The sequence below is a fragment of the Hypanus sabinus genome, chromosome 19 (genome assembly GCF_030144855.1).
Source record: "Hypanus sabinus isolate sHypSab1 chromosome 19, sHypSab1.hap1, whole genome shotgun sequence".
In the NCBI taxonomy this organism is placed as follows: Eukaryota; Metazoa; Chordata; class Chondrichthyes; order Myliobatiformes; family Dasyatidae; genus Hypanus; species Hypanus sabinus.
Genome location: NC_082724.1, coordinates 13,154,393 through 13,181,981, shown reverse-complemented (window position 1 = coordinate 13,181,981; position 27,589 = coordinate 13,154,393). Strand labels below are relative to the sequence as shown.

The following is a 27,589-nucleotide window of genomic DNA, read 5'->3' as shown; positions in this document are numbered from 1 at the left end:
AGATACAGAAGTACAGGGGATGGTGCAAAAATAAAAAAAAAATCCAGTGAGTGGTAATTCTGTTGGCAAAAATGAGAGAGGTCAGAGGCTAGACTGGCTTATGTTGATAGGAAGATGATAGTAAATCAAATAAGCAGGCATTACAATAGTGGTGTGCAGAATGCACAACACGTTAAACATTTAAGTGCAGTGTGAAATTCTGGCCACCACAATACCTGCCCTTCCTGTCCCTGAAAAAGTGGCCACTGAGTGTAGTCTGAAGTTCTGACCACGCTATAGGAAGCTTTGGACAGGATGCTGAAGTTGTGCTCTGGGATGTTGACTGGATTGATGGCAGCTATAGCAAGAGTTTGGGCAAACTCAGATTGTTTTCGCTGGAGCACCGGAGACTGAATAGAGACTAGAGCGTAACTTTTTCAGAGTCATAGACAAGATAGAACTCTTTTGTCCCCAGGGCATAGATTTCAGGTGCAAGGAGGAAAGTTTAAAGGAAATTCACAAGGAGTCTTTTTGTTTAAAGAAAGTGTAATAGGTGCCTAGGTTGTGCTTCCACAGGAAATGGTAGAAGCAGATATAACAGCCAGTATAAGAGGCATTCACACAGACACATGAACAGGCAGGGAATAATGGCATTCATCCATGCAGATGGGCGGGATTATTTTAGATTGGCATTGTAGCTGGCACAGGCCATGGAAACGGAATTTAATCCGTGCAAGTGTGTTGTGAGCAGAACAGTCTGTTCCTGTACTGTACTATTCCATGTGTCAGAAAGAATGATTCAACTTTCTTCACTAGCCACTTAAAAATTAATGGCATGGCAAAATGTATAGAACAACGACTTAACAGGTAATTTGTTCAGAATAAGGAAAATTTCTATATTTAGAAAACACTCAATGTTTTATGAGTTGGAGAGAAGGTCCTCGGGTTTAATATTACTGGCATATCACTGAACTTTGTTTTTTGTGGCAGCAGTACAAAGTAATAAAATCTATAAATGACAATAACTATATATAAAAAATTAAATTAAACAAACAGTACTAAAAGGGAGGGAAAATACTGAGGTATTATTCATTCAGAAATTTGATGGTGGAGGGGAAGAATCTCCAGCTGGAATGTTGAGTGTGTGTCTTCAGGTCCCTGTGCCTCCTCTCTGATGGCAGCAATGAGGAAAGTGCATGTTCTGTCTGACAAGGGTCCTTAATGAATGATGCCACCTTTCTGAGGCATCGCCTCTTGAAGGTGTCCTGGATGCTGGGGAGGCTAGAGCCCATGATGGAGCTGACTAGTTTTACATCCCTCTGCAGCTTTTCCCAATCCTGTGCAGTGGCCCCTCCATACCAGACAGCGATGCAACCAGTTAGAATGCTCTGCACAGTACATGCACCTGTAGAGACTTGGTGGCATATCAATTCTCCTCAAACTCTTAATGAAATATAGCCTTCTTTGTAATTGCTTCTAAATGTTGGACCCAGGATAGATTTTCAGAGATGTTGACACCCAGGAACTCGAAACTGATCGCCCTTTCCACTGCTAATCTCTCAGTGAGGACTGGTGGCTGTTCCCTCGACTTCCTCTTCCCAAAGTCCACAATCAATTCCTTGGTCTTACTGACATTGAGTGCAAGTTTGTTTTTGCGACATCACTCACCAGCTGATACATCTCGCTCTTGTAGGCCTCCTCGTCATCATTTGAAATTCTGCCAACAATAGTTGTGTAAACAGCAAATTTATAGATAGCATTTGAGCGGTGCCTAGCCACATATTTGTGGGTATAGAGAGAGCAGAGCAGTGGGCTAAGCATGTATACTTGAAGTGCACCAGTGCTGATTGTTGATGAGGAGATGTTATTTCTGATCCACACTGACTATGGCCTCTCAATGTTGAAGTCAAGGATCCAGAGCGAGTTACAGATATCCAGGTTTTCGAGTTTGTTGTGTGGAACTGATTGTATGATCGTGTTGAAAGCTGAGCTGTAATCAATAAGTTGCAACCTGAGTTAAATTGAGGTTTAAGGGCAAGAACCTTCAGCAGGGTCCTGCTGAAGGTTTTCGGCCCGAAACACCAACTGTCTTCTTTTCCACAGATGCTACCTGGCCTGTTGAGTTCCTCCTGCATTATGTGTTTGTTGGTTGAATTTCCAGCATCTGCAGCTTTTCTCTTGTTTAGAACTGGAGTTGTATTGCTATTGTCCTGTTAATCCAGGGCCAAGTGGGGAGCCAATGAGATTGCTTTAAACCTGGTGTGAAGACAGGCAAATTGCAGGGGGTCCAGGTCCTTGCTTAGGCAGTTGTCGATTCTAGCTATGGCCAACCTCTCAAAGCTCTTTTTCACAGCAAGTGTGTGGGTGATAGTCACTAAGGCAGCTCGCTCTACTCCTCTTGAGCGTTGGCATGATTGTCACCCTCTTGAGGCAGGTGGGGACCTCCGACTGCAGCTGTGAGAGTTTGAAGAGGTCCTTGAAGACTCATGCCAGGTTTTTACTGCCCTACCATTAGGGCCTGATGCGTTACCGGAGGGGTGGGGGGTGGTTTACCCTCTTGAAAGATATTCTGATGGTGGCCTCCGAGACAGAGTTTACAGGGTCACTAGATGCTGCAGGGATTCGCACAGGTGTCAGTTTTATTCTCCCTTTCAGAGTGTGCACAAAAAGCACTGAGCTCATCTGGGAGTGAAGCATCACAGCCATTCATGATATTAGGTTTCAACTTGTTGAAAGTGACGGCCTGTAAATCCTGCCAGAGCTGACGTGCATATGATTTTGTCTCTAGTTTCAATTGGGATTGTTCTTTTGCCCTTAAGATTGCCTTTCATAGATTGCACCTGGACTTCTTATATTGTACTGTATCACTGAACTTGAATGCCACAGATCCAGCCTTCAGCAGACTACGATTCTCCTGATCATCTATAGTTTTCGGTTTGGGTAGATCCAGTATATTTTTGGAGGCAAACACTCATCCACACAGGTCTTGATGAAGTTGTTGACAACTGTGGTGTTTTCATTCAGATTCAGAGATGATTCCCTGAGTATCGTCCAGTCCACTGACTCAAAGCAGTCCTGTTTGCACTCCTCCAGCTCCTTTGACCACACCTTCCTTGTCCTCGCCACTGGTACTGCGGTTATTAGTCTCTGCTTGTAAGCCTGGAGTAGAAGTACATCCAGGTGATCAGACTTTCCAAAGTGTGGGTGTGGGATAGCATGGTAAGTCTTCTTAATGGTGGTATAACATGATGAATTGTCTTAGTTCTTCTGCATCTGCAAGTAGTATGTTGGCAGTTGTTATTGTTCAGAAATTTCAAGCTGGCCTGGGTGAAATCCTGACAATAATAAGGAAGGCACCTGGGTGCACCGTTGTGTGACTGCTGATTCATCCAGGGCCTATTTCACATCGGCCTGAGGTGGAGTGTACACAGCTACCAGGATGATGGCGGGAATCTCCCTTGGCAGATAAAAAGGGCTACATTTGACAGCTAGAGCGGGAGTGAGACAGAACACCCACGTCTGTGCACCATAATGAGTTAATCACAACACATACTCCACCTCCACTACCATTAGAAGACTGAGCTGTCCTCTCCTTGCAGAGAATGGTGAAGCCACTCTGGTGCTGTGACTGAAATGGCGGGAAATAGCCATGTTTTCTTGAAGTACTCAGTGAAGGTGGATCAGAGATGGGATAAGCACTAAATTATTGTTAACAGTACGACAACAAGTTAATCATGTGGGAGCTGGTTTTACATGGCTTTGGATGAACAAGGATCAACTCACTGAGGTATACCATCTGTTACAAAACTGAAGTACAGACATGGCATGGGTAAAAGGACAATCAAAACTCTGACTTTTCTGGTACCTGTGGCTGGATGGAACAACAGAGTGATGAGAAAGGTCAGCGCAGGCTACTCTTTAATCCTTTTCCCTTCTGTAATATGGCTGATCACTTTGTTACAATTCCCAAAAGCTTAAGATTCCGGAATTGGGAGCAAAGGGAAGATGAACTGAAGTAAGGAAGGATGTGTGTCAGAGGACCTGCTCAGATCAGATGAGAGAAATGGGCAGGAAGGAGCAGATTATCTGAAATTGAAAAATTGAACATCTATGCCATTGGATTTTTACGTTGTGGTGGACCTGCATTTTTGCCACAAACATGAGAAAATCTGCAGATGCTGGAAATTCAAGCAACATACACAAAATGCTGGAGGAACTCAGCAGGCCAGGCAGCATCTAGAGAAAAGAGTATATGGATGATGTTTTGGGCCAAGACCCTTCATCTGTCCTATTTTCCATAGCTGCTGCCTGGCCTCCTGAGTTCCTCCAGCATTTTGTGTTGTACCCGTAGTTTGCCTTTGGCTTCACCCTGGCAGTGGAGGAGGCTGAGGAGAGAGAGGTCAGTGTGAGGCTGGGAAGAGGAATTAAAATGGCTTACAACTAAGGTCTCCGGATGTCCCTGGCAGACAGAGTGCAGGTACTCAGCAAAGCAGGCACTTTGTGCTTTGGCTCATTAATAAATATACTGTTGTCTTCATGAAACAACAGGGCATACATTCAAAAGATACCACCTGATATTGGTGTTGTTGTGTTCAATATCTTTACTAAAATAGGATAGCATACAAAGCTTCCCACCACAGCAATGAAGTGGTCACCATAGATGCCAAGGGAAATCTTAAGAGTGGAATAATCTTATATGAGTTGAGACAGGAGGAAGATTATGCAGAACAGTGGTTGATTATTTTGCTCCTGTGCTTTGTATTTAATAAAAATGCAAATGAATAAGTTGACATAAAATCTGGGTAGTATCTTAGTGCAAAATTGTACATTAACCTTCTCTTACTCTTCTGGCTCTCGTGGTTATGGCATCATTAGCCACAGTGGTCCTTCCAGATAACTCTCTTTTGCCTGTGAACAGTGCTTGTATTCTGAAGAGATAACTTGCCAGTTTGGATCAATTTGTCATTCTTCACTTCCAGGTGAAGAGATTGTCGGTTTTCACCTGAACCCTTATGGATTTTAGCATACAGTTTATGTTAAGAGTCACAGAATTATGAAGCACTACAGCACAGAAACAGACCCTTCAGCCCATCCAGCTCATGCCTGTTTCTGCCTAGTTCTATCTACCCGCACCAAGAACATAACTTTCCATATGTCTCTCATCCATGTACCTATCCAAACTTAGATGGTGCAATTGACCCCACATCCGCTACTTCCACTGGCACCTTGTTCCAGACTCACACCATCCTCTCAGAAAAGAAGATCCCCCTCAGTTTATTGTTAAATATTTCAAATTTCACCCTAAATGTATGATCTTTAGTTCTAGTCTCACCGAACATCAAGAGAAAAAGCATGCATGTATTTAGCCCATCTATATGTCTCATAACATTGTATACCTCTCCCCTCATTCTCTTACACTGCAGGGAATAAAGTTACAACTTAGTCAACCTTTCTCTATAATCAGGTCCTCAAACCCATGTTAATGATGTCCATATTAATGTTTTGGTGCAGAACCAAATACATGCCAACTTGTTGGAGCCACCAGTTTTTGGATGGGACATGAAGCCAATAGCACTAATGCTTATTATCCTTCCCCCTTCACCCCACCACTCCCACTGACCAACCAGGACCTCATGAAGATACTCCCATTGTGTAACCAACTAGATCAGCAAGTGTGTAAATTTGAGAGAGGAAACACCAGTAGTTAGGAGGTCATTGAAGCTAAGAAGTGGACTGGGCGGTAGGGGGGAGGTTCCTGAGTGGTGGATGAGATAATCTGGAAGAGGAAGAGAGTTGTTCAGGTAATATAAACAGGGGATCACAGCTTAAAAAAAAAGAACTTCAGCAACAACAATTAACTTCTAATTGACTGAGTATGGCTTCTCCAATGGGAGTAATTGAACATTGACCTTAAAGACCAGGACAAATTAACTAGTCCACATAAAAGCAGCTACAAATCCCAAAGCTACCCACAGGAACACTTTTAATTATTTTTATAACTCAACAATTTGGCAAAAACTAAATTACATTAAAACAAATAAAAGTGCATTTTCAGCATATCAAACCTGGATAGTGTGATTCAATATGGGATGCCAATTAGAAATGTTAACTACAACAATCTTGTGTGACTATTGAAGTAAGATCTAATTCTTTTCTCATGTGCACTAATGAGGGGGGAATGACATTCATATTGGAGACTGTACAGGTGTAATGGGAGAAAAGATAATTTATATCAACAGTATGGAAAGCTGAAACATGATGCCCAAAAATATGGCAAAGTTGACTGAAATATTTCTTTACAGATTTCTGATCAATGGCTATTTGGGAAGTATATAATAAATGGTGTATATAATGGATGATAACTCTCCCTGTACTCCAAGTCAGATTTACCAAAACAAAATTCAGCATAAAGCTTTAAGGCCCAATATTATATGTAGGTGTCAACTGTAGCTTAACAGTAAAACTTATAATTGAATTAGGTTAAGAGTTCAACCATTTTGACTCAGAAGGCATGAGTGTAAGATCAAAATGATCATTGTAAGATACTGATGCACCATCAATAACTCTCGGAGATGTGAGGCGAGATATAGGCTTTTATTGGCTGGAAGAAAGAACAAGCAGCAAGTGACCACCACACGACATCCTGGATACTGAGGCCGGGGCTGAGGCCCCAATCGCCTTTATACCGGGGTCCATGGGAGGAGCCACAGGAGCAGTCAGTGGGGGGGGGGGGGGGGGGGGGCGTGTCCAGACAGGTATATGTAGTTCACCACAGATACTCTATCAGAAGGGCCCTCATTCAAAAGAAATGTTAAAGTAAAAGCTGCATCTATTCAGTTTTCCTGTTAAAAAGAAATACATTGGCATCATCCAATGAAATTTGGGTATATTGATAACATGATACCAGCGGCAGCTAATCTAGTCATTATCATATTTCTGCCTACAAAAAAATAATGTGAACAATTTTGTTACCATGTTTCCCCTGCACCAACAGTAACATCACTTATGAGATGTGCAACTATCAATTTTGTTCTGTTTATCCTAGGAATCAATGCTTACAATGCACCTGTAAAAGCAGGTTTTATTTTGATTTCCCATGCCAAACTTCCTTGTGGCTTCAGCGAGACTGCTATTTTTTTCCTGCTGTGCTGCTAGTTTCAAACCAAATGTGCGCTCCTCAGGTATCTTTGGGAAAAGTCTTTATCACGTGGTGTTTATCAGCATCTTGTTGCAAACAGATTTGGACATTTGATTGAAAGTTACTGCCTTCATCCTCTGCCCCAGGTGAGCTGGGATGAGAGACATTAAAGAACTTCCGGCTAGCAGGCACTGGCGGACAAGGGTTGAGTGAGATAGCTACAAAGGGAGTTCAAAACCTGCTCTGCAAGCGCATCTACGAGGAAAGCAGCACCAATCATCAGGGCCACCCCACCATCCAGGTCATGCTCTCTGCTCACTGCTGCCATTGGGATGGAGGTGCATGAGCTTTAGGTCCCACACTACCAGGTTCAGAAACAGTTATTACTCTTCAACCATCTATTTTTATTTACTCACTTCTTTTGCACATTGGTTGTTTGTCTGTCTTTGTACATTGTTTGTCACTGCTTTTACAGTATTTCTCTGTTCCTCTGTGAATGGCTTCATGAAAATGAATCTCCAGGTTGTATATGGTGACCACGTAGATACTTTGATAACAAATTTAATTTGAACTTGGAACCGGGGCAGTGAGAGCAATATTAATGTGGGTAGAAGGTGCAGTGGCATCAGCATGGACAAGCATGGTGACTGAAGAGCTAGTAATGGTGCTGATGAACTGGACAACAGGACATCTGACCAGGATTTTCAAGCTCAGGATGAAACAAAGCAGTAGTGTGTATTAGCTTACAGGTGAAGCTGAGCCAGTAACTTGCTAAAGATTTATGTGCACGGTGCACTGAAGGCAATAAATGGAAAATAGTATCCCTTTATGTGACCCATACTGAAAGTGAGTAACATTAACAGAAGCCGTCATTATCATCAGATGCTGTGTCGTACGAAGTGGGCGATCACGGTCCTTCCAAGACGACGATTGTTTTTCGCAAATTTTTCTACAGAAGGAGTTTCCCATTGCCTTCTTCTGGGCAGTGTCCTTACAAGACAGGTGGGCCCAGCCATTATCAATGCTCTTCAGGGCTGTCAGCCTGACATCAGAGGTTTCATAGCCAGGACTTGAGATATGCACCAGCTGCTCATATGACCATCCACCACCTGCTGCCATGGCTTCACGTGACTCTGATCAGGGGAGGGGACAGTAAGCAGGGTGATCTGCAGGCTTACAGAGGGAAGGAGTGCCTTACACCTTTTGGACATTTCTCCACTCCACAGAAGCTATACTTAAAGATAAACAGCATTTTGGAGGTACTGTGAAAAGCATGGTTTTGACAGACAGTAAGTTCATATGTTTTTTTTTAAAAAATTATTTTTATTGAACACAAACAAAAACAGAAACACTAAACATATGCTAACAAAGCCAGGGAATCACACTTAAGCAACAACAAATATATAACTAATAACTTTAAATATACAAATAAACAAGAAAATCCACTCTAAATACTGTTGGACAGAAGGAACGAGATGTGCTTGGAAACAGGCACCACTTCAAGATGGCAGCAAAACTCTCGGATGAAAGATATTGATACTAGACTGCCTATGAAGGCAACTTTGAGAGTGAGAAATAGACCTGCAGAGTAAGGTAACAAGTTGGTCAGAGAACAGGCCGGGCATAAGCGTTCTAGAGCTGCAGAATGCTAAAGAGGGAAAGCAAAATGATGGAGAATGGGTTGGAAAATGGAACTGAGGCTGAGATCAGATCAGTCATGGAACCACTGTATGTTCAAACCAGGCGTCAGGAAACCCATGGCCAATTTCTGCTCTTAATACTTATCTCCTTACAACACCACAGCGGAGAAAATTCGTCAAGCTGCTCCTGCTTTGCAAAGGATTAAGGAAGGCCTTAAACTGGAATATGAGGGGAAACTCCTTCACTCAGCAGGTCATGAGAGGGTGGAACAAGCTGCCAGCGTAAGTGGTGGGTGTGATTTCGATTTCAACGTTTAAGAGGAGTTTAGGTAGGTATGTGGATGGGAGGGGGATGCAGGGGTATAGTCCATGGGTAGATTGATGGGACCAGGCAGTTTAAAAAGGTTCAGCACAAACTAGATGGAGCAAACAGCCTGTTTCTGTGCTGTACTTTTCTATGACTCTATGATATTATTTATGCATGTAGCTGTCACGCTTGCAACAATGTTCTTTCCAAGCAAGAGCAACTGCAAGGAAAATTAAACCCACTGTTTTTGTCCAGTTAACAACATTGAATTAGGGAACCAGTTGTACGTGGCAGATTGTACAACAATGAACTGAGTAAAAGACAAAAGAATGTTGAAGTCAATCAGTGCTTGAAACAAGTTGATAGTAACACTTGGACTTTAAAATATTCCTGTCACGTCATTTTTAATTTTAATTGCATTCTGCTTGTTCATTCCAACCAACACAAAGGAATGGAAAACTACTGACTGATTTAATTATGCCAGTAGCATCTTTAGTGTATCAGATGCAGAATGGCCCGAATTGAGATCTATTTCTCAGCCATTCACGTAATGTGAGTGGTTAATAGAAAATGTGAACAGGCATTTGTCATTGAAACTAGTCAGTAAATTCAGAAGTGCATTATTACTGGACATTGGTGATACATTCAAATACTGATCAACTCTATTATACACTGCACCAGGTCAATGTTTCTAAAAACTTCTGACAAACAACTCCCCCCCTCCCCCTGTTCCTAGCAGATAACTAATTAAGGTTTCATTTCTCAAGTTCTGCGAAGGTATATTGCTGAATACATCCAGTGAAGTTCAGTTGGGAGCAACTAAACTGGGTTAGCAAACAATCTGGTGCTAACTTGGCAGTGGTGCTCACAGTGTCGAACTGATGCAGCAGTTGGGAGGCATTTTGGGACCTCACAATTTTCTTGGTTAGTTTGAAAGAGGCAGGAGGATAGGGAGAATGGAGGGTTGGAGGTGGCACATAGGGCAAGGATGGATAAGCACTCTCTGGAAAACACTGATTATAACCAGTGGAAAATTATTATTCTTCCTGACCTACTGACTACTCAGTAAAGGCCTGAGTTAGTTTGGCTAGGCTTCCCCAAGTAAAGAGAAATGCAATTGATGTTCCTTGTGCCTTTAATGCCCATTTCTGCTGGAAACTCTAACAGGGAACTTGAAAAGTGCAAATGAATAAGATTCATATAATTAAACAGCCTCCTGTATGCTTCAGGTGCTTAAGAGTTTAATCAAGTTATGTGGAGTACCATTTCAGAATTGGAATCAGGTTTAATATCATTGACATATGTTATGAATTTGGTTGTTTTGCAACAGTACAGTGCAAGACATTTTAAAAACTATAAATTACAATAAGACATATATAAAAAATAAATTTCATAAGAAGTGTAAAAAGAAAGCAGGATAGTGAGGTAGTGTTTATGGGTTGGTTCATTCAAGGGGATAATTTTGTTCTATTATCCTGTATTTCATAGTACCACTGCCACAAAGACAACAAATTTCATGGCATATGCTGGTGATGTTAATTCTGATTCTGATGGTTCAGAATACACAGAAATAGATACATTTCAACAAGACAGAAAAAGAAATTCTGGTGGAGAAAACTGAATCTCTGTTTAGGTAAAAGAGTAAAAGATAGTATCAAAGTTAAAAGACATAAAACTGTGCAAAAATATATAGTAGGTCAGATGGTCAGACCGAAAAAAGCAACAAATATTTGAAGGTTAATAAGGAAGAAAAAGTTGGAGTGTAAGAATTGCAAGCTAGAAATATAAAAGACATAAATATTAAATATTAAGAGTATCTTGGGATTTCTTTAAAGTATGACTAAAAGAGAGTGTAGACACCATAGAAAGTGAGTCAAGGGAATTAGTGTGGGTGAATAACGAGATGGCAAATAGTTAAGCAGGAATTTTATATTGGTCATCAGGTTAAAGTCTACAAGTAACAATTCAGAAATACCTAGAATGGGAAGAGAGGGAAGAAATAAAACAATAGTTAGAACCTCAGAGATCTTGACACTGACCCTGTTTTCGAGGTGTCAACATCTCTGAGGATCTATCCTGGGCCCAACATATCAATACAGTTACAAAGAAGGCATGTTAGTGGCTATATCTCCTTAGGAGCTTGAGGAGATTTGGTTTGTCACCAAAGGCAGTTGTAAGTTTTGACAGATATACTGTGGAAAGCATTCCAACGAGCTGCATCACCATTTAGTATGGATGGGCAATGCACAGGATTGAAATAAGCTGCAGAAACTTGTAAACTCAGTCAGCTCCATCATGGGCACTAAACTCCCCAGCATCCAGGACATCTTCAAGAAGCAATGCCTTATTAGAGGTGGTATCCATCACCCAGGACATGCCCTCTTCTCACTGCTACCATCAGGAAGGAGGCACAGGAGCCTGAAGGCGCACACTGAATGATTGAATAACAGTTTCTTCCCTCTGAGATCTGATTTCTGAATGGACATTGAACCCATAAACACTACCTCAATACCTTTTTTATTTCTCTTTTTGCACAACATATATTTACTATAATTCACAGTTTTCATTATACATTGGGATGTGCTACTGCCATAAAGCAACAAATTTCATGACATATGCCAAGGATATCAGAGGTTCTGATTCTGAAAAACAGGGAAATGGTGCTGAACCAATTGTTCGAACTTCAAACTCACTAATTTCCAGGATTCCCAGGTCTGGGAATCTTAATGGTGTGAAAATGCAAGTGAGATAGCTGATGTATTTGTTTTAATCTTCTATGAATAACTGGATCAGGGGAAGCTTAAAAATAACAAATATAATTTCTCTATTCAAAAAGGAAGACACAAAGAATTTAGGAAACTGCAGGCCAGTTAGCTCAACATTTGGTAATGAAGGAAGTATTAAAAACTATTATTCAAGATATTTCAACAGTCTGTTTAAAAATTCAAGGCACAAGAGCCTTCAGATGCTGGAAACTGGAGTTAAATCAAACTGCTGGAGATGTCAAGGCATTTAACGAAAATCAACGTGACTTTCTGGAAAGGAAATTGTGTTTGGCTGATTTATTGAAGCTCTTTGAAGAAATAACATGTTGTGTTAATAAAATGCATCAAGTAAATGTAGGATGCTGAGAAAAACTCAGGATATTCAAGATTTTCTGAAAAGTTGGCAGGATACTGTGGTGTGACACAAGATCGGTATTGGATCCTCAACTATATTCTACAATTTATACAAATGACTTGGACGAAAGGATCAAAACATGTTTGCTAAGTTTGCTAATGTCACAGAGGTAGAGAGGAAAATAACTTGAAAGGAGGAGACAAGGAGATACAATTCAGGCAAACTGACTAAAATGTGAGCAAAAAGTGGAACTGTCCACAACGACAAGAAAATTTTAAAAAAAGGATAGTTACCGTAGTAACTAAATGATGAGAGGCTACAAAGTTTTGGGGGATTAAGTTCTGAGGATTTAAAAATAGCTGGCAAGTAATTGGGAAATGAGGTAACTGGGAAAGTTAATGGAATGTTCTTTATCTTCAGAGAATTTGAATAGAAAAGTAGGGAGGTTTTGCTTCAGTTATACAGAATACTGGAGAGACCATGTTAGGAGTAGTTACGCAGTTTAAAGAAGATTTCCAAGACTGATAACTTCAATGCAAAATTGGGAATGGCTTCATCAAGCACCTCTGCTCCATCCGCCAAAAGCGAAACTTCCCAGTGGCCAAACATGTCAATTCTGATTCCTGTTCCGACATGCCAGTCCATGGCCCTCCTCTTGTGCCGAGATGAGGCCACCATCAGAGTGGAGGAGCAACACCTTATATTCCATCTGGGTAGCCTCCAACCTGATGGCATGAATATTGATACATCCTTACAGTAAAAAAAAATTCCTCCCTCTCCCCTCTTTTTCTATTTCCCTCTCAGGCCATTCACCTCTTCTTACCTGCTCATCACCCTCCACCACCCCTGGGTCCTTTCCTTCTACCCTTTCTCCTACAGTCCGTTCTCCTCTCCTATTAGATTCCTCCCTCATCAGCCCTAAACCTTTCCTACCTACTTAGATTCACCTATCACTTTCTAGCTATCCCCCTCCACTCCTCCAACCTTTTTATTCTGGTGCCGTCCCCCTTCTTTTCCCGTCCTGAAGAAGGGTCTTGGCTTGAAACATTGAATGTTTATCCATTTCTATAGATACTGCCTGACCTGCTGAGTTCCCCAAGAATTTTGTGTGCGCAACTTCAATGCACAAACTGTTTTATGAAGAAAGGTCCAAGGGGCTATGCTTGTATCTACTAGAGATTAGAAGAGTGATAGGTGATATGATTAACAGAGATAATCCTGAGGGCTCTTAACAGGATAGGTATGATTTATATATTTTGACTTTGGAAGAACCAGATATGAGGGGTTACTGTTTAAAGATAGCTCAGGTGGGACAAAAATATAGTGAACTTTTTCTTCACAATGCCAAGGGGAAGGTGGGATAAGGATTAAAATTTCCCATGGGTAGGTGGATATATAATGCAAAGATTGAAATCTAACCAGTCATATCTTATCAAATGATGAAGCAGACTTGGGAGCTGCTGCTGTTGACTCTTTGTTGTGCATTTATGTGGAAGTGCAGAGACATGGAAGGAGGGAAATAGAAATATAAAGAATGAGAAGGTGATTTGTGATAGGCAGAATTTAGAAGAGATTAAATGCCAAACTATATGTGGTGCAAGGCAGCTGATGACAATATATTATGCCTCACTATCCTTTTCAAAAACTAATAAAATCCAGCATATTTTGCATATCCTCCTTTGCTTTTGAGTACTTTGTGGTGCGCTGCCTTCTTGGGTTTAAATCACAGTTCACCATTGCCTTATCAAGGGAGTTAGGAACAGACAAAAAAAAGCTGTGTTTGTATTAAAAAACTGAGGTAGGTATGTAATGGATATTCTGGATCTGCACTCTGGTAAATCTTGTGACACTGTAATTCGGAGGGAGCACAGATGAAAATATTTTGTGTTGGATGTGGTACAAGAACTGTCATCGGCATGACTGAATGCTCCCAATTCAGTGCGCAGGATACAATTTTGATTTCGATTAATATCCTCATTAATTATCTGGAGTTCAAATATAATTGTCTAAATCAACACACACAAAATGCTGGAGGAATTCAGCAGGTCAGGTAGCATCTATGGACATGAATAAATAGTCGATGTTTCAGGCAGAGGCCCTTCTTCAAGACTAATTGTCTAAATGTTCACTTAATTCAAAGTTAACAAATTACAAGAGCATGGATTCCACAAACTATGGACTGACTTTCAAGGCTTCTATAACTCAGGTTCTTGATATTTATTGCTTATTTATTATTATTATTATTATTATTTCTTTTGGGTATTTGTACAGGTTGTTGTCTTTTGCACATTGGTTCTCTATTGGTCTTTGTTGTGCATAGTTTTTCATTGATTCTACTGTGTTTGTATTTATTGTGAATGCACGCAAGAAAATGAATCTCAGTGTAGTATATATGACAAATATGTCATTATTATCATTATGTGCTGCATAATATGACCTGGGTGATCATGGTCTTTCTATGACCATGATTGTTCTTGCCAATTTTTTCTATAGAAGTGGCTTACCATTGCCTTCTTCTGGGCAGTGTCTTTACACGATGGGTGCCCCCAGCCATTATCAATACTCTTCAGAGATTGTCTGCCTGGTGTCAGTGGTCACATAACCAGGACTTGTGATATGCACCAGCTGCTTGTATGCCCACCCATCACCTGCTCCATGTCACCCTTATCAGAGGGCTAAGCAGATGCTACACCTTTCCCAAGGGTGACCTGCAGGCTTGCGGAGGCAAGGAGTGCCTTACACCTCCTTTGGTAGAGATGTACCTGCACCCTGCCACCCATGACAAATATGTACTTTGATAATAAATTTTCTTTGAACTTTGATTGAAAACACTCATTAATGGGAGAATGTTGATGGCAGTAAGTGCAAAGTGCTTTAGTTGCAGTATTAGATAAATGGAAAGAAAATAATGTGTGCAAAACATTTGAGAAATTTGTAATCCTGATAAATTAAAAATAGTCCAACTGTATGCAGCTGCAGTGAAGATAGCCAATCTGATGGTGGATGTTTTAAAAGGTTAACAATAAACTGAAATAGTGTGGTTATCCTGTCTTCTGAAGTAATTGTATGGAGAGTGCTGTTTCCTGCTCCTGTCATTTCATAAGAAAAGCATATTGTAAGTCCTGCAAGGTTATGGAAGAATGAATGAAGGGCTAGTGGGATTTGATTTTAATGAGAGGCACTGTCACATGCACCAAAATACAGTGAAAAGCTATTGTTTGAGTGCCACCCGGAAAGATCATTCTGTAAGTACAAAAATGTAATAAAGAGGAAAGAACAGAATGGAAAAGTGCTACAGTTACAAAGAAAGTTCAGTTCAGGTAGGCAAATAAAATGCCAGGGCCTTGGTGAGGAGATCATGAGTTCATCGGGGTGTGTGAGAGTGTGGAACAAGCTGCCAGTGCAAACGGTGTGCTTGAGCTAGATTTCAATGTTTAGGAGAATTTTGGATAGGCGCGTGGATGGCAGGGGGATGGAGGGTTGTGGTCCTGATTCAGGTCAACGGGACCAAGCAGTCCAAATGGTTCAGCACAGACTAGATGGACTGATGGGCCTGTTTCTGTGCTGTACTTTTCTCTGACTCTATCTTTTAGTGTATGGCAGATGCATTCAGGAGAGTGGCTGCAGAAGCTACCCTTGAGCCTGGTGGTACGTGCTCTCAAGCTTTTATACCTTCTGAGTGCTGGGAGAAGGGAGAAGGGAGAATGATGGGGAGTGGTCCTTGGTTATACTGGCTACTTTCCTGAAACAGCAGTAGGTTTAAATAGAGTTGGTGTTGAGGAGGCTGGTTGGCATGATGGACTGGATCTTGTTCACAATTCTGCAATTTCTTGAGGATTAGGCAGGGCAGTTTTCATACCAAGCTGTGATGCATCTGGATAAGATGATTTGTGTGGTGCATCCAGAAGTCAATGGGGGCATGTCAAATTTCCTCAGTCTTCTGAGAAATAGAAGTGCTGGAGTGCTTTCTTGGCCATAATGGTGATATTGTTGGTGATATTCGCATCAAGGAACTTGAAGCTTTCAACCATCTCCATCTCAACACCACTGATACAGACAGGGGCATGTATTTCACCCAAGTTCATTCAACCATACATGTGTCTATCGCTAAACAAAACTTCATTTCTCTGGTGCCAGGGTGCAAAACACAGTACACAACTCACACATGACACACAACATATGTAGCACATAGTGCAATAACGCATATAGACACAAATATAATATTAACACAAGTTTTTGAGGACCATGACCCGAAGATTGATGGTGCTGACTGCCAAAGTCAATGGCCAACTATCTTGGTTTGCTGACATTGATCAGAAAGTTGTTGCCTTTCACACCATGCCAATAGGCTCTCTATCTCGTCCTCATACTCTGTCTCATCATTGTTTCACATACAGTTCAGTAAAGTGGTGTCAACTGCAAACGTGTAAATGAAGTCAGAGCAGAATTTGGTGATGCTTACACAGGTTGTGACTAAGTCAGAGGTATAGTAAAGGGCTGAGGGTCCAGTCTTGTGTGGCACCAATGTTGAAGGTGGGAGAAGTATTGTTGCCTATTCCTACTGATTGCAGCTTGTTAGTCAAGAAGTTGCACAGGAGAGTGGCAGATCCTAGATCTTGGAACCTGAATCCAGGTTTCTTTGGAATCATAGTGTTGAAAGCCTCTTAGTATATTAAGTAAGCACATTCTCTCTGAAAAAAATCACAGTTATGATAATTGGAGGATTCTGAAGCAACTAGGTATCGTAATTCATGGTACAATTAACCACCTTGTCCTAAACAGAATCAGAAGACATTGCCTGCGCTTGAGGATGAGTTAAACAAAAGCTATCCTCTGGAAATCGTTACCTCATTCAGTGAGGGATAAACCTATGAAAAAAAGATTACAGCTGGAGAGCGGCAAAAGCAGATAGAAAGTATAATGGATATCTTCCAGAAAGTAATATCTAGGAATGCAGTATATAAAATAAATTGAATCTGATCTCAGCTAAGCATGTTTGAGAGGAACAGATGTCACAGCTATTTCATCATAGAGTCTTTCTTCTCTCATAACCAGACCAATCAAAGTGTTATTGAGAAAAGCCATTTGGTGGTGAACCGCCAACAACAACTTGATTTCTGTTCTATCATATGATGACCAAGATGATCAAAAGCAAACATAAAGCAAAAGGCTTTTATTGCCTGCAGTTCCCATAAAAGTTCACTTAACAGCCCTCAGCTCTAATCTTTCACATTACAAACTTAATCCCTTATTACTGATAAAGCATTACTCCTTCTCTTAACTTATGATGAAGACATTTCTGTATTCTTTCACACATTCATAGGACATCTGATATTTCTCCACATACAACTGATCATTTTAAACTCCCATAACTATGAAGTAGGCAAACTCCACTGGGAATTTTCACACAGCTTTTTCAAGCACCTTTCATATTCAAACCATGCTGAAGCACTTCCAAGATCATAATTAAACTCCAAAACTCATCATCATTATGTGCCATGTCGTATGACATAGGCGATCATAGTCTATCGACAACCGTGATTGTCGTTGGCAAATTTCCCAGCAGAAGTGGTTCTGCCAGGCAGTGGCTTTATAAGATGGGTGACTCATCCATTATCAATACAGCTCCTGGCATCAGGGGTCACATAGCTAGGACTTGGGATATGCACCAGCTACTCGTATGACAATTTACCCACTGCTCCCAAGGTTTTACATGACATTGATCGGGGGGCGGGGTGGCTAAACAGGGGCTACACCTTGCCCAATAGTGACCTGCAGGCTAGCGGAGGAAAGGAGCACCTTACACCTCCTTTGGTAGGGACGCATCTCCACCCTGCCACTCAACTGCAACACTAAATCAGGCATACGTGCTCAGAATACTGGATCAGTCCCTCTGCTCACTGGAAATAAATTCATTTTGTCTTCTGAAGCAGACTTATTGCAAAATGTCAAGTCGCACTGTAAACATCCACCTTGATGGTGCAATGATACACTGGAGCATGATGAAGTATCTGTCAAGACAAAACTACCTGGTGCCTTTCATGTGAAAGAATCTACAATAAAGGTCATGGGCAGACAGTAGCAGCTTTGAAAGTGTTGGCCTTTAATCTCTTTTGCTATTCACTCTGAACATACCGGAGTACTGTGTCAATTGGAAACAGTCATAATGGCCACGGACATGAGCTGCTCGATTGATACTTACATGTTGTGAACAGCTAGAATCGTGGGTTATTTAAGGAAAGGGGAGAAACAGGCTCTAAGTGAGCATTGTGCTTTTGAAATATCCCTGCTATTGCCCTCTTTGGAAGAAAATTTACCATCTTTACTCATTCTGGCCTGTGTGTAATCCCACACCTACAGTAATGCTGCTGACTCTTTTCTGCCATTTGAGATGATCTGACAAGCATCCCAGCCAATGTCACCCACAACCCAGAATGTTTCTTTCATTTAAAAAAAGGCTTTGCCTGCAATCTTGGAGAAAATCTGTAATTATGACAACTCGGTCATGTACGGAAAAGCGAAAAGACCAACAGATTTGGTACCCATGCATTAACTTGGAGTAATTTTGCTAGGTTGGTGTTCACAGTCACAGGCACACTCACTTACAATGAAACTGTGAACTTCGCTCAACACAAGAGAATAATTCAGATTGCTGCAGGGACTGAGCGATAACCTGCACATTCCTTTGCGCATTATGTTGGAGATCCTAATGGAGGTTGTCCAGAGGTGATAAGACCTGCATTCTTGAATGTGGTAGAGGAGAGACGCTGAGAAAGAAGTAGTCTGCCTGAGTTACAGGAACAAGTGTAGCATGGATAATGGACTTCATACTAGAAAAGATGGGGTAGCACAGTAGCGTAGTGGTTAACGCAATGCTTTACAATTTAGACGATCCAGGTTCAATTCCCATCACTCTCTCTAAGGATTTTGCACATTCTCCCTGTGGCCGCATGGGTTTCCTTCAGGTGCTCCCGTTTCCTCCCAGAGTCCAAAGATGTACCAGTTGGTAAGTTAATTGGACATTTTAAAGTGTCCTGAGAATAGGCTCAGATTAAATCAGGGGATTACTGGGCAGTGTGGCTTGAAGGGCCAGAATGGCCTATTCCACGCCATATCTCAATAAATAAGTAAACAAATAAAATGCAGTCTAATTTACTGCTGAAGGGTTTCAGCCCGAAATGTTGACTGTTTACTCTTTTCCATAGATGCTGCCTCGCTTTCTCCAGCATTTTGGGTATGTTGCTTGGATTTCCAGCATCTGCTGATTTTCTCTAGTTTGCAGTCTTATTTATCTGTCTATCTGTCCATTGATTTATTTAGAGACACAGTGCAGAGCAGGTCTTTCCAGCTCAATGGGCCGCACTGCCCAGCATCCCGCCTATTTACTAGTCTAATCATACGAGAATTTGTAAGGGCCAAATAACCGACCCATCACTGTGACTTTGGACGATGGGAGGAAATCAGAGCACCCAGAGGAAACCTATATGGTCACAGGGGGAGAATTTACAAATCCTCACAGAGAGCACCAGAACTTAACTTTGAACCCTGGACTGCGAGGGTTTGTGCTAACCACTAATAGCTTTGTGTTAACCGCTAAGCTACTGTCTTCTGAGAGAATGTGAAAAGAATCTCTTTTTTTGAGAAAATGCATGTAGAATAAATGTTCACTATTCAAAATTCAGGGCTCATCCACTTAAAATAATAAGGCAGTGTTTTTTTCTCTCTCAGAGGTCACGCTTCTTAACAATCTTTGTTAAAGGGCGGTGGAAGCTGAGTCTTTAAATATTTTAAGGCAGAAGTAGGTTGATTCTTGATAAACAAAGGGCTGAAAGATTACTGGAGACACAAAAGACTGCAGATGCTGGAAAATAGAGTGGATGTGGAGAGGATGTTTCCTCTGGTTGGGGAGTCTAAGCTGAGAGGGAATGGAGATGAAGAGGAGTTTATTTAGCCAGAGTATGGTGAATCTGTGGAATTCATTGCCACTGATGACAATGGAGACCAAGTTATTGTCTAGATTTAAGGCAGAGGTTGATAGATTCTTAATTAGTCATGGCACTAAGGAATATGGGGAGAAGGCAGGTGATTGGGGCTGAGAGGAAAATGGATCAGCCATGATGAAATGGCAGTCAGACTAGGGCTAAGTGGCCTAATTCTACTCATATATCTTGTGGCCTTAAATGGAGCAAAAAAAAATCAAATTCTAGAAGAACTCAGCATATCGAGCAATGTTGGTGGTGCGGGGAGGGGGAGGTCATGGTGGGTTTGGAGAGGAACTGTTGATGTTTCAGGTTGGAGGCCCTGCATTAGAAGCATTTGTGAAATATAATTGGAATTATTGGGAACATGGAATGGAATGTGCAATCGTATCAGCCATGACTTTACGAAATGGCAGAGCAGACTTAAGCAGCTGAAGGGCCTATGACTTGAGCCTGATTTAAACAGCTGTATACAGCTCAGATTGTGCAATCAAACACAAGTTTTAAAATATACACAGATATATTAAACAGACTTACAGATGAAACAATCAAGTTCATGCCAATTAGACATATTGCAACTAGGGATGGTAAGGCCACAAAGGCTAACGTTATAAAGGTCAGCAGATGCATGAAAGAGGCAACAGATTTCTCCATCACTGTCTCATGCTATTAGCAGTGATTAATAACTTCTAGGAAATAAATGCCAGTGAATCAGCGACACATTACCCAACATTTCACTGGTATTAGTTAGTTCCAGATCAGGACCAGTACAAAAAATTTACTGAATTCCAGTATGTCACTCTCTTTTAAATTAGCTATGTATGGCTTTAAACTGGTTGATTGAGAATTTTTGGATCATCGATTTAATTGCACATTTTGTCACAATGATTAATTTTGTGAGTACACCATTTACATTCAATTATTAATATTATTATATAATTAGCCAGCATACAAATGTTAAGTAAAATACTTTTACTCACTTTCACTTCTTTCTCCAGGTGGTTGATAAAATGAGAGGCCCAAGGAGATAATGGCTGCAAGTTCTAGGATGATTAGGGTCACATCTTGTAGTGCTTCCCAGATTAACTGTAGGAAAGTTTTTGGCTTTTTTGGAGGTATAAAGTTTCTACCAAAAATCCGTTTTCTGTTTTCAAGATCTACAGGATTGCCAGCTAAACCTGTAGGGGAAGTAAACATAACAAAAATTTAGCAATCATAAGTGATGTAATGGAACACATAGTAGTTGAAAGCAACAAAAGATGTTTGTCAACAGTATTATTTTCATCTGTCAAATGAGTTGACGAATCAATTTCTCTCTGTGATCTGACATTATTCACTCCATACTACTGCTGATAAGCGAAAAATAGGCAAGTGAGTAAATCAATTTGGTAAGATTTCCCACCTAACCCCTTGATCTGACAGGTTCATATTTTTGACATGCAATGCAAGCCAGATACACTTCTATGGGTGACTATCAGGTCCTGATATCTTCATCTGGACTAGGCTATAAACGTTCCTCCACAATCTGAACAGAAAATGGTATTGTGCATTGCAACGGATTTATATTTTTTCTCTTATATAATCCTTTGGTGACAGGTGCACCAAATGTTCCAAATGTTCTTCTCTTGGCTCCACAAGCTGGTCACTAGTCTTGCCTCTTCCCCTTTTGATAATGGGACCATTCTGGGTTGGCCGGGCAGCTGATCCCAGCATTTCCTTTGACTGCCTCTCGTCCTGATGACTATCCATCTGGATTGGGAGGGCAAGGCAGTCTTCAGGGTTCAAATATAAGTAAATTGATGTAGACAAGTGATTTTATGACCAGCTTCAGACAGAAATTTTTTCACCGGAAAATGTATAAATGATGTTATGTTTGTTCATTATGTACCAAGTTGTATGATGTAGGTGATCATGGTCATTCCATGACCATGATTGTTCTTGGTAAATTTTTCTACAGAAGTGATTTGCCATTTCCATCTTTTGTGCAGTGCCTTTACAAGATGGGTGACCCCAGCCATTATCAATACTCTTCAGAGATTGTCTGCCTGGAGTCAGTGGTTGCATCACCAGGACAAGCGATATCACAAGATCACAAGACAAAGGAGCAGAAGTAGGCCATTTGGCCCATCGAGTCTGCTCCGCCACTCCACCATGAGCTAAACTATTCTTCCACCTAGTTCCAATTTCCAGTTTTTTCCCCATATCCCTTGATACCCTGACTAATTAGATACCTATCAATCTCCTCCTTAAACACCCTCAATGATTGGGCCTTCACAGCTGTATGTGGCAACGAGTTCCATAAATCCATGACCCTCTGGCTAAATTTTTTTTTTCCTCATCTCTGTTTTAAATGGGTACCTCTAATTCTAAGACTGTAACCTTTTGTCCTGGACTCACCCACCAAGGGAAACAGCCTTTCCACAACTACTCTGTCTAACCCTTCCAACATTTGAAATGTTTCTATGAGATCCCCTCTCATTCTTCTATACTCTAATGAATACAATCCAAGAGCCAACAAACACTCCTCATATGTTAGCCCCTGCATTCCAGGAATCATCCTAGTGAATCTTCTCTGAACTCTCTCCAACATCAGCACACCCTTTCTAAGATAGGGGGCCCAAAACTGCACACAGTATTCCAAATGGGATCTCACCAGTGCCCCTTTGAGACACATCAACACCTACTGACTCTTATACAATATTCCTCTTGAAATGCATGCCAACATAGCATTCATTTTCCTAACCGCCAATCCAACCTGGTGGTTAACCTTTAGGGTATCCTGCACGAGGACCCCCAAGTCCCTTTGATTTTTATATTTTCTCCCCACCTAAATAAGAATCTGCCCGATTGTTTCTTCTTCCAAAATGTACAACCACATCAGTTATGCATCAGTTGCTCATATAACCATCCACCACCTGGTCCCATAACTTCAAGGGAGGGGTGGGGGGGGGGGTAAGCAGGTGCTACACCTTGCTAGCTGGAGAGAAGGAACACCTTACATCTCTTTTGGTAGAGAAGTATCTGCCACCCAAAATGTACGTTGAACCTAATTTAAACCTAGTTTACTATTAAGTCTCTTGAGGCTCTGTTAGTGACAGCAACTAATGTATTTGTTTGACATAATTAATAGTTAGATGAACAACATTTAATTCACTTAAAAGCTTTCTGCAGTACACCCAACCCTAAAGCCTTGAAGAATATCAAACTGCGTACATGCATATACTATATGTAAATAGACAGGAAATGAACTATAATTCTTTAAACAACACACACAAAATGCTGAGTTCCTCCATCATTTTGTGTGTGTTGCTTGGACTTCCAGCATCTGCAGACTTACTCTTCTTTGTGATATGATTCTTTGCAAGAGGTTTCAACAAAACTAAAAGACGATTGGAAACATTCATAATCAAAAATAAGAGTACCTTCACATAGGCAAATCATTCACAACTAGAGTTTCTCATTAATAAAATCAACCATAACAAAACAAATCCCAATGATTTTAAAAAGGAATGGCAGGTTTGACAAACCTTGAATTAGTGAAGTGAAGTTTAGTCAGAAATAAAACATATCAATTGTTATATATTTTGCCTTCAGGGGACAATTTTCCAATGTACTTTATTGTGTACCTAACATTTCAGTAATACTTGAGTAATATTGTAAATACATTTAATTAAGCATTTTGTTCATTTAGATAATCAATTATTGTTATATGTAAAATTCATACATGGCATATGTCATCATGCCACCATGTGATGCATGTGTGCTTTGCTTAAGTAAAAAAACTTAATGTACATTAGAAATTTTCTGGCTCTCTTGTTTTTCTTTTAATTAGGTTTTATGTTTTGGAGTTGCAACACATAATAGTGGTGATTAGAAAGCTTTAAAAGAACCCAAAGTGATTACCTACCTGTTGAAGTGCAGTGAGATGTTCAAGGTAAAAAAAATAAAGCATAGCATGTATTGTTTTTTCTTTGGAGCAGCATGTTTTCTTTGCAAAAGGAAACACGATCAAGTTAAAGGAAAAGGCAGAAAATGGAAGAATTCACGGGCGCATAAACAGTGAGCACTGGGTGATAGTATTCATTAAAAAAAAGTAGAAATAGCTGGCTACTTCAGAAAGATTGACACATTTAATTATGCAACAGATAACTGGATTTTATATATTGACTCTACTGAGCAGTATTTTGAAGTAAATTGAATAGCCAATGAGAAACATTAGATTTGAAGGCATGCAGTTTGCTTCAAAGTTTAACTGAGCCAACCAAATGAGCCAAAATGAGTTTCGCTAATATTGTGAAAGTAATGCAGGAACATTTAGAACCAAACCAATTATGGATTGCAAAATGCTTTAGGTTTCATAAGCAGAATCACAAAGAAGGGGAGTCCATTTCAACAAATGTGGCTGAATTAAAGAGAGTTTTTTAGCATTGTCAGTTTGGTAATGGGCTTAATAATGCACTGAGAGATCATTTTGATCACAGAATCTTATAAGAAAGCATTCAAAAATAGCTCCTAACTGAAGCACAACCTGTATTTAAAAGAACAGTTGAAATCACTGTATCAATGGAAGCAGCAGGCAGAGATGCAATTGAGTTGCAATCAGGAATGAAAATGAGTGTGAACAAAATTGGGGCATGTAGACAGAAGCTTGTCTTGCCAAACAAATTATGTTACCATTGTGAGAGGGGCTCACATACATTGGATCAATGCAGGTTTACACACAGAACTAGCAGAAAATGCAGCAAAATTGGACACATACAACGAGCATATCAAGCAGAAAAGAATAAATGGACTGCACAGGGAAGAGAAAAAGATAAAAATCAAGCGGCAGTTTCAAAAAGAGCACTAATCTGCATGCTGTTGATAAAAACTCTGTTAATGATGAGAGTGATATAGGACTGAGTGCCTTTGAAATTTACAGTATCAAAACTAACAATAGACAAGCAATATGGCCTAAACCAGAAGTGAATGACAAATTAATTGAAATAGAATTGGACATTGGTTCAGCTGACTCAGCCATTCCACAAAATGAGTTTGAGTGGCATTTCAAAGGTACTGGAGATATCCAATATATATATATATATATATAAATAAATGCAAACACACACACACACACACACACACACACACACACAGTACAGCGCAATAGTCTTAGGCACTCTAGATTTTTAATGTAAATTTTGTTTTAGTTATTTATCTTTTGTCTTCTGCATTAGTGTGTCAGTAGAGAAAAAACCTTACATTTCCAAACATTCCTTTTCCAAAACATTAAATGTTACAGAGAAATTTTTGTATTTTGTTAAAGAAAGTAAAATATTAAGTAACAGAGCGCTTTCTAAATAAAAAAAATGATGACTTTGTAGGTATATAGCCCAGTGTATGATTAAACATAGATAATAAACAGGATGCTAATGATCAATGACATAATGAGCTGAGTGAACTAAACTGATGGAATCAATTTGAGCAAAGGACAACCAAACTAAAAGGTGAGGGTTGACGGATGTGATAGTTTAACCTTCAAATCATCAATTCTTACACTATGGCAAGAGTGCGCATAGCAACAGGACACCAGATGGTCATCCTGTATCAGAAAGGTCTCTCTCAAGCAGAAACTTCGAGGCCAACAGGAGTTTCAAGATGTGTTGTCCAAGTTCTTCTGAAGAAGCACAAGGAACCAGACAAGGCTGAGGACCAGAAATACAGTGGTTAGCTGTGGAAACTGAGTGCAGCAAACGAGACATACATCAAACTGTCATCCCTTCTAAATCGGAAGAATTCCAGCACTGCTATCAGCTCTGAATTCACAGAAACCTTTAGCAGCTAAATACGCTCCTCTACAGTTCGGAGAAAGTCTTGTCAGAAGTGGTCTTCATAGAAGAGTTGCTGCCATTGCTCCCAATTAGCAACAAAGCCATGAGACTCACCTCCATGCAAAAGTACAAGTAATAAGATGTTGAATCCAGCCAGTACTCTGGACTGATGAGACAAAATTAGAAACAGGAGGTGGAAGAGCTGGAGAATATCTGCAGCCAAAGTGAAGCATGGCACACGTTCCCGGTAGCTTTGGGCTGCATTTCTGTAAATGTATTTGGTGATCTGGTCAGAATTAGTGGAATCCTCAATGCTGAGAAGTACAAGGAGATACTCATCCATCATGCAATACCATTAGGGAGGCATCTGATCGGTCGCAACTTCATTCTGCAGCAGGACAATGACCCCAAACACACGTCCAGGGTCATAAAGAACTATCTTCAGCCAAAAGTACAAGGAGTTCTGCAACAGATGGTGTGGCCTCCACAGGGGCATGAGCTCAACATCATCAGGGCTGTCTGGGATAACTGAAAGACACAGAAGCAAGTGAGACAGCCAAAGCTCTGCAGAAGAACTGTGGCAAGTTCTCCAAGATGCTTGGATTAACCCATCAGCTGATTTTCTTGTAAAACTGCACAACAGTTTACCTAAAAGAACTAATGCAGTTTTAAAGGCAAAGAGTGGTCACACCAAGTATTGATTTGATTTTTTTTTTACTGTTTATTGTTCTTTATAGTTTTTTTAATATTTAGAAACATTCATTATTTTTGAAAGCACCTTTGCTTTAGAGAATTTATTTACATGTGTCTGAGATATTTGCATATTACAGGTATACAACTTAAGATGCATTTGATATTGAATTGGATATTATAGCTAAACAATGAGGAGTGTTATGTATTTAATATTTCAGTAATATTTGAATAATATTGTAAATATAGTTTGATTAAGCATTCTTAGTTGTCTACATAATGCATTGTGGGTTATATGTAAAAGTTCGTAAATGGCATATGTCTTCACACCACCACTTGATACATGCATGCATTGTTTAAAAGTACAAGAAATTTACGTACACAAATTATCTCTTGGCTCTTTTTTTAGTTAGGTTTTTTTTTGTAGTTTGGAGTTATAAAACATAAAATACCACACAGAATAACAGAAAATTCTTGACTAATTGTAAGGGTTAATAGAACAATACCACAGCATATGAATTTTGCACTCTATCTCTGAAAATCAGTTCTATTCAAATTTAAGTCAAATATATGGCTTAGAAATTCAGGTCAGACAAAAATAACATAATATTTAAAGTTTAAATTATTTTGACACACTCTGATCCTGAAAATGGCAAACATGTTATTGGTCCTGGAAATATAATGAACCTGGGTATTTTTTTATATAAATACAAACTGGTCAAGTTTGTATTATATATAAAATTTGTTTCATGACACAGCAATCCATACTTGTGTTCCATTTATCAACTAACTCATTTCTCACTGGGTTTGCATTGTTTGGAGGCCTGATTTCATTTCAAATAGCACTGATTTCCTAGTGTACAGTTATTTGAATAATTATTCCCAAATTCCCAAATTATTCTCAAAGGCACTAGTATGGAGACTCC

The 27,589-nt window shown here is 40.1% G+C and overlaps 1 protein-coding gene across 18 annotated transcripts in view; it reads right to left on the bottom strand.

Annotated features, from left to right (window-relative positions):
• atp2b2 (ATPase plasma membrane Ca2+ transporting 2) overlaps positions 1-27,589 on the bottom strand; it is an 873,878-nt gene that overhangs the window by 272,746 nt on the left and 573,543 nt on the right. For all 18 annotated transcript variants that reach the window (XM_059944034.1, XM_059944033.1, XM_059944030.1 and 15 more), the window contains one exon: positions 21,144-21,341. In XM_059944034.1, coding sequence (XP_059800017.1) covers positions 21,144-21,341 — 198 coding nt within the window. The remainder of the gene's footprint in view (positions 1-21,143; positions 21,342-27,589) is intronic.